We start from the raw sequence: 16558 nt of genomic DNA on the forward strand, positions 1-16558 counted from the left end.
TGAAATACAGGCAACATATACTTAGATTGAGTCACTTACACATGATCCATGCTGACCGTATATTGTGGATGTGTGGTGACCTATAATATCAGCAGGTGACAAACATGACCCAGAGCATTATTGTCTGTGGGCAGTAGATTAAGTCAAATTCTCTAGTGGCTTACTTAAATATGAATCGTTGGGCCTCTGTGTGTAATAAGCGTTACAGTCTTGGTGCGCTTTCCAGACCTTCCTAATACAAAAGTGACCATTTACTCATGACTGGCTCTCGGGCTCTTGACATGTTGCCTTGGCAGTCAGCAGCTGGACACTGTGCATGCCTCTGCATAATATTAATTAGATGATGTTATACTTCTAACCAGAAGCTGTAGTTTCCACCTTAGTTTATTGCAGTAATTGGAGCATACATATTAATTCGCTCTCTCTTCTCACCTTAATATGCAAATCAGGCTCTTGAGTTGCCAGTGTAAAGTTTGAGCCCCTCATTTAGCGTAGCCCTAGTCAGTATTACAGAATGAAAAATGCTGAAATCTCTTACGTGGCAGCATCTGTAAGGCTGGGTGCATAAGTACAGACTTTTCTTGTTAAATACAGATGCACTTTCTGGTCTGCCTGTCTTTAGCTATTAGGACAAAAGTAAGTGTCCGATGTGTAAAGACCACTAAATGCTGGCGATACAAATAAAATGATTGTGAGCAAACAAGTGGTGAGAGGTGCTGGTTAGCAGTTCTGGAGGCTGTCATCTTCTGGTTAGCAGTAGCTGGGCATAACATGAGCAGCACTAGAGCACTAACACTGTTTCTCAGTGATGTACCCAGGCAGGTGCAAGCCCTTAACATGAGGGATTGACAGTAGGTAAGGAGAATGGTTTATTTTCTATGATCAAGTCATTGTTTATACCTTCATTGGAACTGTCCAAAAAAGACACATTAGGTTTAAATTTTGTGGCGTTTTTATGATGCCACAAGCTGCATGTGAAAATAGTAAAGCTGAAACCAACAGTGTCTAGAGATCAGTGTAGATAAAAGGTTTAAAAATGTAGGAAGGTTGCCATCTTCATGTAAGAACCTGAATGTGACAGACATAGCTACCATCTCCTCCTTTTTGAGAGTTTCAAATATAGATATAAGCAGTTTTTCCCCCTTGAAACATCATTTGTAGGCTTTTTTTAAAGTTATCTTATCCTGACTCTTAACTGATGAGCTAGCTAGGTTACTACCGCTTCTAAGAGAAAGAAGTGGCCACAAAATAAGATTTTCAAGTGAAGAAGGGCTTGGTTTTCTTTTCAAGTGCCCCTTTATTTATTGAGAGGAGGAAGTGATGTTCCTGCTAAAATGTATGTGAAAGCAAAGGCTGTATCCCATTAGCGGCATACATACACACACTGTCAGCAGTCAGCTGCAGTAGGATGCCTGAGTTTGCAGATCTAAGCTAAAGAAATTTCAGCAATGCAATACTAATAGAAAAATAATAAGAACGTATACTTGGAAGTTTCCCTTCAAAAGGAACACAAAAGGATGGAGCTGTCTGTGTGGATTTGCAAAACACCTTGGGATGAAAGGGGGCCACACCAGGTGACAGCTACATACTGGCAATTTAATTCCTCAGCCTGCAAATACGCATTCTCCTGTGAACACAGCCCTGAGACTCTTTTTCTTCTAGGCTGGGAAAGTGAAATTGTATCTGCAGCCTTTTCTGCATACTTACATTTAGATCTGTGAACATCATATTCCTTCTCTTACCTTCTTTCATTCATAAGCTTAAACTTATTACTGCTTTTCTGTTTTGCTGCAGAAATGCATGGAAATGAAGAATACCATCCTTGCAAAACAGAAGGAGATGCACAGCTCCTTGGAGAAGGTAAAACAGCTGATCCGCCTCATCCAAGGCATCGACCTTTCAAAACCCATAAACTCTGAGGTCAATTCAGTAGCCATCTCCAATGGCATGGACTCCACTAACAATACTAATGCTGCCACCTCCACCTTAGCCCCCTCCCCTTCCCAGAGCTGCATGGTGAACTGTAACAAGGGCGATGAGACTAAATAACACAGTGAAGTTAAGAAGGAGCCAAGGGAGGTGGCGGCGAGGAGGAAGAGCAAAATAATGAAACTCTAGAAAAGCAAAACCGGATTTCTTCTGGAAAGTGCAGAATTCTTTAGTTCTTTGGTTCCAGAGAGAGCGTGAAGATGCTTGTGCCAGGCGGCACCGGAGTTTGCCAATTGATCCTTCTTATTCTGTGTGTACATGCAAAGTTTGGATCATGTTACATGAATAGTGCCAGCTGGGGGTTCTTTGCCAGCACCATGCCAAGTGAAATAATATATTTACTCTCTCTATATTTTACACCAGTGTGTGCCTGCAGCAGCCTCCACAGCCACTATAGGTTTGTTTTATTTTTGTTTGGGGTGAGGAGCAGGGATGGGGGAGGAGAGCAGGTTTCAAATCCTTATTTGCAGAACAGTTTGTTTAGCTAGGGTAAAACAAAAACAAGTCCAAAGAGCCTGTGGGCTTTTCCTGTTTCTAAACTCTCAGTACTATTAAACCAAAAAAACAGAAATATAAATTATCAAATCCCAGTGCCCAGAAGGGACAAGTCTTATCAAATAAACAGTATTTACTATTGTTTAGACAGGAGATGTACAAAAGGAAAGGAGATGGACTTTTCACTGAGTAACCAGCACATGTACAGACTGATGATCTACTGTCCCAACAGCTTTGGGTTAATCCTATTTCTTCACATTAAACAACAGACATGCTTTGCAGAATTGGTTTGGGTCCTCACACTCATCCAGAAAGCCTATGTTGGGAATGGGAAAATAGAGGGCCAGAATCCAGGGTCAGCTTGGAGCATTGGACGGAGGTGTCCCAAGAGAAAATGTGCATCGATTACTTGAAAATGAGATTCCAACCCTTTTCTATATTTATAAACAACAAAGGTATCCTGAACAAAGTAGCACACGACCCAGATGTGTGAACTGAACAGAGAAATGTCCTTTTCTTTCACTTCCTTTCTCTTCTTTTGGTAACAAGAACTAAATAAGGAATAGAAAAGCTGTTTTTCAGGCTGACAGTCTAATTAAAGAGGTAGATGGGACCTTGCATGGTATAGATTAGAAGTAATAGTGTCAGTGAGATACAGTGAGTCTTTGTGAGTCCTTGTGTCATCGTTTTGGGCACTGTTTTTTTATGCAAGGGCAAAATCTTTGTATCTGGGGGAAAAAAAACAACTTTTTTAAATTAAAAAGGAAAATAAAAGATATTGAGGTCTTCCTAGTGTTACTTAAAATAAGATCAAGGTAAGAAACATTGTAAAAAAAAATTACAAAAGTGCTATTTGTTTCCTAAACAAGTGATTTCTATTAAAAAGGTGTCAGAACTGGAGAAAATGCTGTGTACTTAGAATTTTTTAACACAGACTTTGCTTATTTATGATGACATTCTGCTGTGTTTGTGTTTTAAAATCCAATGGGACAGTTTCCGTAGATTATACCATACATGCTACTGGCTAAACTCTAAAGAGAATCAAATCCTACGGTGCTGGATCTCACCCCACCTGGAGGATCTGCCAGGCTTGTCTCTGCTGTTACCATATCTCCCCCATTCTTTCGTGTGTTTGTAACCCAGAGAAAAGCAATTGGCAGCGTGCTTGTTTAGGGCTTTTATAGTTTTGTGATATGGACTGATTAGAGCTTGAGAATGAAAGACAGTGAGTTGGTTGGACTGAAATCGCCTTCTGTTATATCCTCTTGTTTAAGAAGTTCATCTCTTATGTATAATCTTTCCACTCCAGATAGCAAAGCTTGCCTTGTGCTTCCTATTATTGTGGGGTCTGTCTCAGTTTAGAGTGCCAATTCTGGTCACTTAGGGTCGTGTCCCGGAGCTGCCTAGTTTCACTACTGCATATAAACATTTGGGCAAACCCCGTTTCTACTGGAAGTACTGGGAAAACTCCCTTTACTTCCAGTGGGAACAGAGTTGAGCCTCTACACACACAATGGGAGGCAGAGTCCCTGGTATGGCGCCCTTGAGAGCATGTATCGGGTGGCGAGGCAGACCTGCTCAGCTGGTTCTAGTGGAAAATAGAAAAGCTTTGGATTTCAAGGATGCATTTCTGAGCAAGAAGAAGTGAATACTCCAGGCGTTACATAGCCTGAGAGAGTCTCTTTGCTGCCACAGCCAAGTATGCTTCTGTGGGATTCTTGGAGCTGTTTTCTTCCCTTTCCTTTAGGTTGCCCTTCTGCCCTTTAAGGACTTTTATTCCTTCTGTAGGAGTGTGCACTATTTTCAGCTCTGAGCTCAGAACTGATATCCTGAGTTCTCACATTTGTCTGTAGTGGGGAAAGTGACTCTTACATGCACTTCTCAGCTGAACCTGTGATAACCTCGACTCTGTCTTTCGATGTTTGAGTTCTGTTCTGGAACTAGCAGAGCTGGAAGGATAAGTTAGCACAAGTGGCAGGGAGACAGCTGGGCAGACGACGTCAAAACTGATCAAACTAAAAATGTCCTCGCATCAACCCAGTTACCAGTGGGGGTCATTACCATAGGGCAGCACTGGGCCAGCAACCCATAGCATTTAAACAAAGGACTATGTATTTCAAGGGATGAAGAGAAAAAACGAACTGAACGTGAACCTTCTTTCTTTAGAATATGAGCCAGCAGCTAGCGGCCAGATACTCAGGAGAAACTGCCTTTTTGGCCAGGTTGTTCTCTAGTTGGCTCCTTGGGTAATTCTTAACATCATCATCTGAAGCATCGAGTATGTTCCTGGTAAGAGACAGTCTCTAGCGATAGGTGCACTGAGTCTTCATGATTTTCATGTTCTTATTTCTGGTGTTACCTTCTGAGCTCTCTTGGAAGCATGGCACTATTTGGGGGTAGCAAGCTATGCCTGAAGGCTTGATAGCCCTTCTGTTTTCTTTGCCGATTCACTAGGGGATGGAAGTGAAATTCACTGGTAGCCGTGTTTAAATTTGAGCGCAGTTAACCAGCCAGGAGATGTTGAAACAGCTATTACTGCTTTTCTGAGGCATCTGTTTGTCTTCAGAATCCAAGTAGATAAGTATAGACTTTTATGTCCCTTTTGTTACAGCATTTGTGTTCCAGACGTAGAAGGATGCTTTTACTTAATCATTACCTGGCAGAGAAATCATCTTAACTTAGACTTTTTGATGCTGCTAGGTAGTTTTCTCTCTCTCTCTCTCTCGCTGATCCTGTTTGGATGCTTTCCCTCCTGGCTCTGCAGCAGTATCAGTCAATAGGCAAGGAGCATTCCCAGGGCTGCACTGACACTGGCAATGATGCTGCTACATAGACACAAGTAAATTGGGGTTATCTCTGCCCAATTAGCAACAATAGGGTGGAAGGGGAATTGGCATTTGCTAAATACAGAGGAAAATGGTTTTTTTCTAGCTGCTCTAAGAGGTTCCAATCAGGGGAGAAATTTAAACTCTTTGACAGCTTAAAGCTCAAGCTTGTCTTCTGGGTTTGGATTGTGTGGGTTTTTTTTTTCTCGTGTAATATTTGAGACAGAGTGAGTTTGTACTAAAACTTCTGCTCTTTGGGAAGCTGTCAGAATGACTGGCGTTTTGTATTTCCAAACCACCATCAAGATATTAACTAATTCTTATGTCATTGCTTGTCATTGGTGGGAAATAAGTGGCTTTTAAATCTCTGCTATAAAGGAGGAGATGAGACCACAGAGGAAGTTCATATCGAAGACGGTCCTGGCTCTCAGCCCAGTGCTAAGGGCTTTAAGAAGTCACCCTGCTTCTTTGCTCAGAAATAGAGTAAGCATTGCAGAAGTAGTTTTTTCCCTTCTCCTTGCAATCTGTTCTTTAAACAGCTGGAAAGGTGTGTTGTGGTCCAAGTGGGAAAGCGAGCATGTGACCTGGCTAGAAGAATTAGTATTATCATTAGTATTCTCATTATCTTCATTTAGAGCCAGCAGTGGTGTTAGTGCTGTACAAAACGTGGTAAAGGCAATACTTCTAGGGATGACTGGCAGATGGGGTGAGTAGCATGGATGATTCTTTGAGGACATCATTAGCCATGTTACCATGTTGGTAGGATGAACTAATGGTTTGCATGAGCGAAACAAGGACTTCGTTCTTTGTTGCAAGCAAGTTTCTGTCGGTGGGGATATGAATTAAAAGCTGCTAACCTAGAAATTAAAGAGGTGGTAATTTTATGGGCAGATCTGTTGGTTTTGTTGTTGGTAGAAAAAACAATACTGTATTTTATCTTTCCTAGCTGACCAGGCTTAAGAAAGCAAATCTGTATTCCAGCTGTCTAGAAATGTGAACCCTAATTCTCACCTCCTTGGCTTCAAATCATCTTCTTCCTGTACTGTTGCAGAGGCAGCCCTGAAAAGCAGCATGATCAGCATTCGGGAGGACCCAGAGTGAAATCTCCCCCTTAGCCCCACCAAGCTGTGGCAGCCCACAATACAGGGAGTAGTAAACTCTGAAATTTCCTTCCCATGTGGATACAGTGGAAAATATTTGTGAATTTGCAGTGCACATGTTTCTCTCTCTTTTTTTTTCCCCAGCTGGGTTGCACCCTGCCCTCTTTGCTTCTGAAGCACTAATGATGAATACATGTTTTTTGATGAAACATGTTTTTAAAATATCATATTCAGATGTCAAACCAAAATTCACTCTTTTACTGAGGGCCTCTCTCAGTGAGCTGAAATACCGATATTACACCTCCTTGTGGACCATGCCCCTGTGGGCAGAATTTGTTGTGTCTTTTCAGAACTGTCTTGACCCTTCTTCACCTCCATTTGTCCTCCCTTGGGATTCTGAAGATCCAGGGCAAGTTCAGCCTTGCTGGGTTACTGCAGAGTTTTCTGACAAGTATGTTAGAAACTCTTCAGAAGAGTCAGGAACCTGGAGAAATATGAAGATGTTTTGTCGTGCAGTTAATTCATTTGGCACTTAGGCTTGCCTGGCCAACAAACTACCTCAGCAAAGGCCGTTCCCAAGCACTATGTGGATTCTGTAGTTTCTGGCATTCAGAAGGCAAAAGGTCTCCGAAGAACCCTTCCAACAGCCAGCTAGGTACTGGTTCTGAGGGCATGTGAGCAAGCTTCGCAGCAACACGCTGTTGGATCCTTGTTTTCAGTGGTCAGATCTGGACCAGGGAATGCCCTAAAAATCAGGTGGGGTTAGGAAAACACAAGAGCTGCAGACATCTTGTCTCCAGGTTATTGCCGTCTTACTTTAAGCCTCAGTCCTGTTTGTAACACCTACAGAATGGAATGTAATACTTGAAAAATATTACTCTATCTATCCTTTACCCTTAGCTCCCATTTCCCCCATGTTTATCTTTTATCTGGGACAAGAACTTTCTGCATCGTTGTGTCTTGTATAGGCTGAGCACATAGTTGAAACTTGCCAATAAAGAAAATTATTTATACCATGCACTGGTAAGCTTGGTAATTATAGACCCATGAAAAGACAAACACCTCTCCTAGAGGTTAATTTAAGATGTGGGCTTGTTTCAGAAAACCAAGACCTTACCTGTGTGAGGGTCTGTCTGTATCCCCTGTCAGTATTACTAAACTACCTGAGTAGTGAATGGAAAACAGGCTCGCCAAGAGCGTTGGTGCTGTGAAAAACGCTGTGCTGCGCTGAAGTCTGTCGCATGAGAACAGTCAGGCCAGGGCTTCTCATCTCCCCTGGCCAGAGGTGGGTGCTGCAGGGACAAAGGAAAGGACAGAAGCCTCTTTTGAGAAGTAAGGGCAATGAGAAGGGGTACAGGGCTGGAGACAGGGGAAAGGAAGAAGGGAAGCAGGAGGAGCAAAAGAAAGGAAGATTACGTGGGGTAAAGCAGAGCAGAGAGAAGAAATGGAAAGCGAGGAGGAGGAGGAGGGAAGGTGCGGGTAGGAAAAATCCAGGAGTGAAAGAGGGCTCCATTGTGAGGAGACAGGTATCCCTGCAGTTACAGGGTTTGAAAGAACAATGGAAAGAACAAAAAGGCTCTTTATCCTACCTCGATTTCTGACTTGGGTTGCTCTGTGTTCCAAAAGGACCAAGTGTGGTGGGAGAAAAGAGCTGCTCAGCTGCAGATGGGGAAGGAAGTGGGCACTAAGTCATCCCTAGCTCTGCTTCTGCTGCCGAGTCACCCCATCCTGACCAGAGCCTTGTTTGACTTCTGTGCTACAACGTGGGACAAGGCAGATCAAGCAGACCTTGGGGCAGCCAGAGCCTGCTCTGATCTGGACTGAAATTTCCCTGGCTAGAAATATTCCCGGGACTAGCCAAAGGTTCAGCTCACCAGTGTGGTTGCACCTTCCTAGTTCAAGTGTCACGATCAGCCTAGTTGAAAGCAGTGTCAGCTTCCAGAGGTCCTGGGTCCCGAGTGAGTGGGGGAGATGATGCCGGGCAGGACCTGTGAGTCAGGTGCTTCTCGGCTGTCTCTTGCAGTATCTGTGCAAGGTTCCTGTTCTCTGGGCCACCACGTCTGGCAGTTCTGTGTCAAAACCCCTCTGTGCAGCAACGCCTCCCTGTTCTCTTAGGATCTGGTTTATTTAGGGACACAAGTAAAAAGGCGGTTCACCAGGGCAGCTAGGGGCATGTGGTAAGTTTAACGTAACCCTTCAGGAGCTGAGCCTGGAGAGCCGTGCTGAGGGTCTGCATCGAGGCTACATTAAGCAACAGCCCATGGGGACCCTCCTGGGAGAATGGCTGTCCCGGCTATAGTGCGTTAGCAGGGTTGTAAGCTCTCTGTGTCTGTTCTTCAGTCTGCAGCATCCAAGCAAGTGTCAAATGCTTCAGGCAGAGAAACTCAGCCCAGTCCCATCTAGGAAGGAAGACGTACTTAAGAGCATGTTTACTATCGGGGGTGCCTGGGGAACTCAGTGGAGAGGTGGCACGGAAAGGCAGCAGCAGAAAGCAGCGAGCAGTGAGCGGTATCAGTCTGCTGGCACTGAGCAGACTTTTCACCACCTGGGGAATTTGCATCTTTTTTCTGTTTCCTAAATTTACACTGGAAAATACAGACCTCGACCAATTCCTGCCCTTTTGTTGCCTGCCTTCTTTTATCAGTGTTGTTGGAAAAGAAATGAAGTATTGTTGCCTCTGAGCTTTGAGAAAGCACTTTTCTTAGTGAGCAACCAGAATGGCCTTGGGGGTGTAGCTCAGGCGGGGAAGGGAGGCAGTGGCTTACGCGGGTCTGGCAGTGGCTTATGCAGGTCCAGCACTGGCAGAGGCCAGCTCCTGGGGCTGTGTTCAGTGGCCACCCTTAATTTTGGATCACCAGCGCTGAGGACTGATACTGCAGCAGCACTGGGAAAACGCTGTGCCCATGCAAGCAAGGGCAGGGGGCTCCCCTTGCTCGTTATCCAGATCTATCAGGCGGGGCATGCCAAAATTGAGGGGGGGAGGGCACTTTTTTAAAAGAGAAAGGAAGAATCCCTCTGTGCCTCGCATTCCCCTCCGTAAAGCGGGTACCGGCAGCTCTGACACTGCAAGAGCTGTTTTTCATGGGCTGCAGGCACTGGGAGCAGGCACTGTTGAAAGAAGAGGTACAGTCACGCTCCGTGCTGGGTGCGGCAGGAGGCTGCGTGTTTCTGCTTGTTCTGGGCTAATGTGTAATTTCTAATCATAGTCTCATATGTTTCTTTACTTTAATTATCACTGGCGTCAAAACAGTGATTGACTCTAGAGCCAGGAGTAGCATCTTACCCACCAGCTCTCCCTTCCAGAAGGTACATTGTCTCCGAGTCGTTCCTGATGCCATATGTGACAGGCAGCCGAGACCCTCCTTACGGAGGGTTTTTGCTACCACATAAACCCCTGACGCTCAGGCAGCTTCCCGGCAGCCCCACGCAACCAGAGCCAACAGGCGGTCGTGCCCCACGGGCTGCTTCACTGCAGTTACAGCTGCAGGGCCCCCCCCAAGCACCCTTTTGCACTGGCAGAGGCGCCTTGGCCGCCTTTCGTAGTCCCACAGAAACAAAGCAGAGGGGTGCTGTTGCAAACTTACATTAAGCAGAGATTAAGCACGGTAACCGGGAGGAAGACAGCTAGTGCCAACCTGTTCAGGCTCCTGCGGAGGAAGGGAACAACTTTGCACCGTTAACAGCAGTGGAGCCCGTGGTGCAGAGAAGTGGTGGTGAGCTGCAGCTTGCCTGGGAGGGCCTGGTGCAGTGGTGGGGTGGCTTCCCGTGCGGTACTTCATCTTTTGGGGGCTGACTGGCTCTAATCTGCAAACACCCACCGTGTCGTCCGCAGCTGAGGGCAGGCGGGTTGTGAAGGCAGCTCTGCTTGCATAGAGAAAATACTCAGGCCTCGATCACAGCTTCACGTTCCTGTGATCGTGCCGGCACCATCTCAGTAAACTTGTTGATGCCACCACCCCGCCTATGTGCCGTGCTTCGTCCTGTCCCCCCACGCCCCCAGCGTTTTACCCGAGACCAAGCTGTACAGCGGGAGTCCTGGCTTGGGGTCGGACCAGGAGCTAATGCTGAAGGGCGCCGTGTCCCAGCCCCGGTCCCTCCACAGCCTGCCTGACTTTCTCCAGGTGCTTTTGGTGAACAGCCCCCAGTTCTGGCGGTGCAGCCCCCCGCGGCCGCAGGCCCGGCGCTGCCAGGGGACGGTGGCAGCAGCTCTCCCGGCTGGGTTTCCGCACGGCAAAGCCATGGCTCTGCCCTCCGCGAGCCGGTGCCGCCTGTGCTGCCCCTCTCCCTGCCAATCTCCCGTCCTTGCAGGCCCTGGTGTAAAATGCCCTTTCTGACCGGTACCACTTTGTTGTCACAGAATCACATCATGAGAACACCGATTCATGAGCTGGTTTGGGTTTTTAAAATATCTCTATTTTTTTTAGCCTGATGCTCATAGTGATCTGCAGTCTCTTTGCTGCCTTCAAGTCCCTTGTGGTTTCAGTTTTGGTACAAATGTGTTTAGATTTTAGCAAATTAAAGTTGGGGGGAGGGGGTACAGAGCATCTGATCAATTTGTATTTATTTATTTTAACATTTTACTAAATAAAACACAATAAAATCTCTTGTCTCCTCAGCTGTATGTACCAGGCGGGGACAGTGCGTCCCACAGGCACAGGGGATGGCGCGGTGCCCACAGGAAGTCCCCAGCCCCGGGAGGGGTTTCTGAGCGTGGCTCTGTGCGATGGCTGCGGTGCGCTCCGGCTCGAGGCTTGCTTTCTTGGCAGGGAGAAGGGTGCTGCGTTAGTAGAAACGAATTTTAGCTCTAAAAGGGGCTGTGCTCGGTTAAGAAAATCTCCGTGGGCTCTGACTCAGCGGTTGCCTCCAGCTGATGCCGCCCGGCAGAGGGCACATGGAGACCAAAACCGAGCTGGGTTTACTCCAGGTACCTAAACCCTTGTAGGCAAGTTTTGAGCTAAGGACTGGCTAGGCTGGGAAGGATTATCTGAAAATGATGGCACACAGTCCTCCTGCTTAAGCATAGCAGTACACCTTCCAAAAAACTGCAGAGCCAGCATTTCTGTAGCCATCTAACCATCAAAGAAATGCCCAGAAGAGGTCTGCTCCATCCTGGCACTGCTCCACCACCACGTCTCTAGCAGAGAGCAGGCTAAAACTACTGTCTAGATCTAAACCTGTGTTGTCGCTTAGTGCAGAAGCAGAGCGATATCGGCGAGCTTTGGCTGTATTAAACAAAAGCTGTCTGCTAGGGACCAGTCGGACGGAGCTGCGCCTGGCTTCACGGTGATTAGCAATGTCTTTCCAGCCCTTTCCCAAATAAAGCCTCAACAACTTGCTCCTGGCGTACCACCCCTGTCCTCCCCCCCCCTGCAAGGCCGGTGGCTGGTACAGCCTAAGAGCCAGCTTTTACTCCCAACAGTCTTGTAAAGCCAAGGCCATTCAGCGGGGGAGCCCCAGTCAGTCCTGTTGCCTGTGTCATGGCCAGAGCTGGGCGCCTGTCCTCAGCGGGCGAGGGGAAGGTCCTGCGGGTCACGGCGCAGCGGCCAGCTTGACACGCTGGTCTCGGGGACGAGCCACAGCACCGCCAGAAGAACAAACCACATCTCTTCTACTTGGATGTGATTAAACTGACTACATGCCTAAGCTGTAAAGCCCCAGGCTCCGTTTAAAGGGCGCTGGCTGCGCAGGCAGGCTGCGCTGCCACCCAGGCTGCCAGCCCTGCTGCAGCACCGGGAACCGGCAGACTCAATCCCACCGGAGTCAGCAACTGCCAGCTGTTTCAGAGCTGGCAGCAGACAGGCATGCTTGCCCCTTGGTGACACTGGCATTTCTTTTGCCTGCTGTTGCTTCCTGCTCCCCAACCCTCCCACTGTGCCAGCCAGAAAGGGAAAAGGCTTCAAACACGCCAGGCAGAGGCAAGCCCAGTGATGCTTTTCCCCAGCCCAGGCTCAGGCTACCCCTGCATTGCTCTCCTCCCGCCACCTTCCCTCCAGGGGACACGTGCAGGCTCACAGCAGAAAAAAAATAATAACCAGGCAGTTCTAACAAGGATGTGAAAAAGAATAAAAAAGCTTTAATTTAAAAATTAAATTAAAAAGAGAGAATAAGCAAGAGGCGCTTGTGCCCTTTCCATACCCCGCGCTTTGCATGGCTCCTCTTAGCCGCTCCTACCATGGACGGAAATCCTACACCTGCACAGAGCTGGCTCTTGCAGCTCAGAGTAATGCTAAGGAGAGAACAGCGGAGACTGCAGCAGCAGCTGGCCTGGAGAGCCTCCAGGGCCACCAGCAAAATCATCCAGGAGGAAGAAAGGATTAAAAAAAAAAAAAAAACCCAAGACACCCTAATCATTTGATTCTTATGAGAAAAGTATTAAATAATTTAAATAGCGTGAGGAAAGCAATGCATCCTCTGTGCTCCAGTGTGTGATAGCGGTGGAACAGTGCCCGGCCAAGCTGCTCCCAGCGTGGGGATCCCACCACAGTGCTCAGCTATGGTCTTGTCCAGTGTCAACCACATCCCTGATTGTCGATGGCAGCGTCTGTGCTGCCAAGAGCTGGGGAGGAGCGGGGTGGCCCCCTGCCAGGAATTTCTCCAAGCATGTGCTGGCCCACGAAGCTGCTGTTTCGCCCATCGCAATGGCTGCCAGGCGTGGTTCGCAGCCCTGCCCTGCGGGACACTGCCGGACCCAGGACGGGGCCTGTCACTGGCACGGCTGCTTCCAGCCGGGAGGCGCAGGCCCGTTCTGGGCGCTCACTGCTGGGGAAGGCAGACAGCCCATCCTCCTCTGGGTGACTCCCGCACCACCAGTACTGGGCCAACCCCACTGGAGACTTTGCATCCATACAGACGGGGAGTAACAATATTTCGCCCTGTTAACCAGCCTCCGGGCTTGAACCGGGGCCTCCACAACTCCTGGTACTCCGTGGCCCTACCTCCCAGGGTGTTGGGAGGCTTTCTCTGACTCTGCTCCACAAAGGATGCAAAAGGATGCTCTACATCATCCCCACTCACCAAAGCCCCAGAGGGGGGTGTGGAGGATTGGGACCTGGGACCACAAAGCAGAGGCAGAGCAGGGTAAGGTATAGCTCCCAGGCTTCTCGAGGAGCCAGGCCCCAGGCTAAGGTGAGCTAGTGAAGGCTGAGAATCCACATCTGCTAAAACAGGGGTGGGAGAAGACCTGTCCCCTTGGCCCCTGGCACGGGGAGGTTCCCCTGTAACACAGGAAGGCTGCTGCTCCAAAAAACCCCTTGGCCATGCCACAGCAGCTTGACCTGCAGGCATTGCTTGTTCTCACAGCTGGCATCTTCCGTCTTACCTACAGGCATCCCTTTGCTGGGCTGGAGAGGCTGTGCTGCTGACTCAGTTCCCTCGGGCCAGGCTGCAGCGGGGGGGCAGTGCAGGAGGGTGGGCCAGTGCAGGAGGGAGGCCCTGTGCCCTCCCCTCTCCAGCGTGCTGCTAGCACCCCGCACCCACTGTCCCTGGGCATCACAGGCTCCTCTCGGCGGTGAGGTATTTGAGCGCGGCAGCCCCGTACCGCCGCGACAGGTCCTGGTGGAACTCCTCCCGCAGTGTCTGGAGGCAGCCCCGGTACCCCGCGCTCAGGCGAAACTTGGAGATGTCGAAGCTGGGGGCGTGGGGCATGTGGATCATGAAGGCGTTGGGCAGGACCAGCAGCTCATACTCCTGGGGGCAGAGCAGCAGCCCTCACTGTCAGCAGCGGTTTGGTGGTACCAACATGTCACTACCCGGCCAAGACCCCTCAACACCCAGTGCCTCCATGGTGCCAGGAGCAGCCCCTCACCCACCTGCGCATCCAGCTCCATGATGTGGGACACCTTGTTCCAGCCGAAGCCCACGAACCTCTGGTCGTACTTGGGGCAGTCTCGCCTCACTACAACGTAAGGCTCGAAGTCTGGCTGCCATGCCACGCGGTACGGCACGGTGGCCGTCCGCCACTTGGCGTAGTCAGTTGGGGCATGGCCTTTTGGCCACACGTGGTACCTGCGGGGAGAGATGGAAATGAGAGACCAGGCAAAACTGGCAGCTCCCCGAGACAGGCAGAGGATGCAGGGGGTCCTCTGAGCTGGCTGCCCCACAGCCTCAAGGCACAAGGGTACAAAAGTGGCTTCTGCTGGGTGTGACAGCCCCGTTGGATGGCGGGCCAGCTCCAGTCCCTACCTGAAGGTGTAGAGGGAGCCCATGTCCAGCATGGAGAGCAGCTCTGCTTTGGATTTGGGGAAGGTCAAGCGGTAGTGCAGGGTCTCAAACGCCGGCACGATGAGAGCTGCCTTCCTCTGGGGCAGCTCCAGCTGCTGGATTGAGTTCCTATGGTAGGAGGTGGTAGGAAGGGCGTGAGGTCTCCCAGGCTGTAAGCCTTGGCCACAGCCTCCTTCCTCAGCCCCTCCAGCCTGTCCAGAAGGGTATTAATGGGTTTAGACACTCTATAGCGGTGCCATGCAGGGGCAGGAGGATGGGGGCAGCCCTCACAGACAAGCGCATGAGCGCTGGTGTCTGACAAAAGCAAGGGCAGGATCCCAAGGTTGCACACAAAGGAAACAGTTTCTGCATGTTGTGAACTGCTGCCCAGGGCGTTTTCTGCAAACCCCGGTGCTTGGGGAGCCCAGCAGGCTGAGCAAGAGCTGGCTGGAGAAAGCCTTACCTGAGGTAATCGTAGAGGCCATACATAGGCAGGAAGTCAATGTCCGTCAGAAAGACGTATGGCGTCTGCGTGTTGGCCAAGGCCACGTTGCGCAGGAGGTTGATGGGGTAGAACTGCCCCTCCTTGTAGACGATGTGGTAGGCAACGTTGCGGCGGGCACTCAGCACCTCCGAGGCCTGGTCGTAGCGCAGGAACTGCTGAGCCTCTGCATCTGACATGTACAGAGCCAGGCTGATGGGGCCCGCCCAGTGTTTGCAGATGGCCTCCAACATCTGTAACCTGTGAAGCAGAGGGCACTGTGTGAGCAGGAGACCTGCCCTGTGGCAGCTTGGCCAAACCCAGAACTGGGTGCCTGCCAGTAAGCCGCGTGCCAGCTGAGCCCAGTTCAGGGAGGGAGTGGGAAGAATTGCTGCTCCCAGCTTGGGGTGTTGCTCCTCACCGCAATGTGCTGGTGTGAGGGTGACGAACCCATGTTTCAAGATCCCTGGTAGCTCCTAAGCTGTGGAGTCACCCCAGAGGAGTAGAGGCGGGATCCGACCTCCCACCAGCCCCACCAGCAAGTACCTGTCCATGGAGAGCTGGGCCACGAGGGTGACATCGGTGGGGTTGGGAAGGGCGAGGAACTCGTACTGCAGGAAGAACAGGTGGATGCGGTGCTGCGTGAGGTGCTGCCGACGGAAATCATAGCAGGGGTCGTCCTCGTCCAGCTCCTCCAGCGCTTGCTGCAGCTGCAACGCCGTGAAGGTGAGGGAGGGCAGGAGCCCCACGGGGAGCTGGGGCAGCTGCACAGGGTCTCTGCCCACCCCACACTCTGGGGTCAGGGTCAGAGTCGCAATCGCCCTCACCTGGTCGCTGGGTGGGCTGGGGAGACTGGCACAGCCGAAGAGCTCCCTGCGCAGCAGGTTCCCGTCGTACTCCAGGAAGGTCAGGTAGAGGTTGCGGAAGAACTCCACGTGCTTGTTCTTCACCCGCAGCTTCTTGGGTGAGTTCCAGTGGATCACCTGAGGGCAGTGGTGTGTCACCCCGTGGAGGGGAAGTCAGCAGCACCCAGCGCTCCCCAAGCGCCCAGACCCCATGCTGACTCCCACAGACCTCCAGCGCATGCGCTGTCCTTCAGGCCCTCCCCAGTCTCAAAGACAGCAAACCCACCCACCTTGAGATCCGAGACCTCGGTGTAGCACTGCTCCGAGCGGGTGTGATCAGAAAGCTGCACGTTCCAGAAGCAGGGGAGCCGGTACACCAGGGCCGGGTCCTGCTTGATCACTGCGTTAAAGATGTCCTAGGAGAGAGAAAAGCGAGTGCACAGGTGGATGGGGAAGACAGCATGGCCCCCCCACCTGCCAGCAGTGCTAGGGGAACGCAGCAGGGCCGACCACCCCAGAGGAGGGACCGTTACCTGATCGGCCAGCGAGGTGGAGAGCATGCTCATGAGCTCCCGCTCTGCCGTCAGCCGCCACATCTGCTCCCAGCCCAGGCGACGCAGGCGG

At 50.2% G+C, this 16558-nt stretch overlaps 2 protein-coding genes across 2 annotated transcripts in view; one reads left to right on the plus strand and one right to left on the minus strand.

The window, feature by feature from the left end:
- Window positions 1-3389, plus strand: part of PHF21A (PHD finger protein 21A) — a 130946-nt gene extending 127557 nt beyond the window's left edge. The window contains exon 18 of the mRNA XM_009329732.1: window positions 1795-3389. Within this exon, the coding sequence (XP_009328007.1) occupies window positions 1795-2049 (255 nt within the window). The 3' untranslated portion in view covers window positions 2050-3389. The remainder of the gene's footprint in view (window positions 1-1794) is intronic.
- Window positions 3390-13858: 10469 nt separating this feature from the next.
- The window catches only part of GYLTL1B (glycosyltransferase-like 1B), an 18198-nt gene continuing 15498 nt past the window's right edge, over window positions 13859-16558 (minus strand). The window contains exons 8-15 of the mRNA XM_009329750.1: window positions 16468-16558; window positions 16225-16350; window positions 15917-16072; window positions 15636-15799; window positions 15072-15350; window positions 14591-14737; window positions 14218-14413; window positions 13859-14095 (exon numbers count right to left, since the gene is read on the minus strand). The exon at window positions 16468-16558 is cut by the window's right edge and continues 6 nt beyond it. Of these exons, the coding sequence (XP_009328025.1) occupies window positions 13898-14095; window positions 14218-14413; window positions 14591-14737; window positions 15072-15350; window positions 15636-15799; window positions 15917-16072; window positions 16225-16350; window positions 16468-16558 (1357 nt within the window). The 3' untranslated portion in view covers window positions 13859-13897. The remainder of the gene's footprint in view (window positions 14096-14217; window positions 14414-14590; window positions 14738-15071; window positions 15351-15635; window positions 15800-15916; window positions 16073-16224; window positions 16351-16467) is intronic.

Source organism: Pygoscelis adeliae, unplaced genomic scaffold (assembly GCF_000699105.1).
Source record: "Pygoscelis adeliae isolate BGI_AS28 unplaced genomic scaffold, ASM69910v1 Scaffold117, whole genome shotgun sequence".
NCBI lineage: Eukaryota > Metazoa > Chordata > Aves > Sphenisciformes > Spheniscidae > Pygoscelis > Pygoscelis adeliae.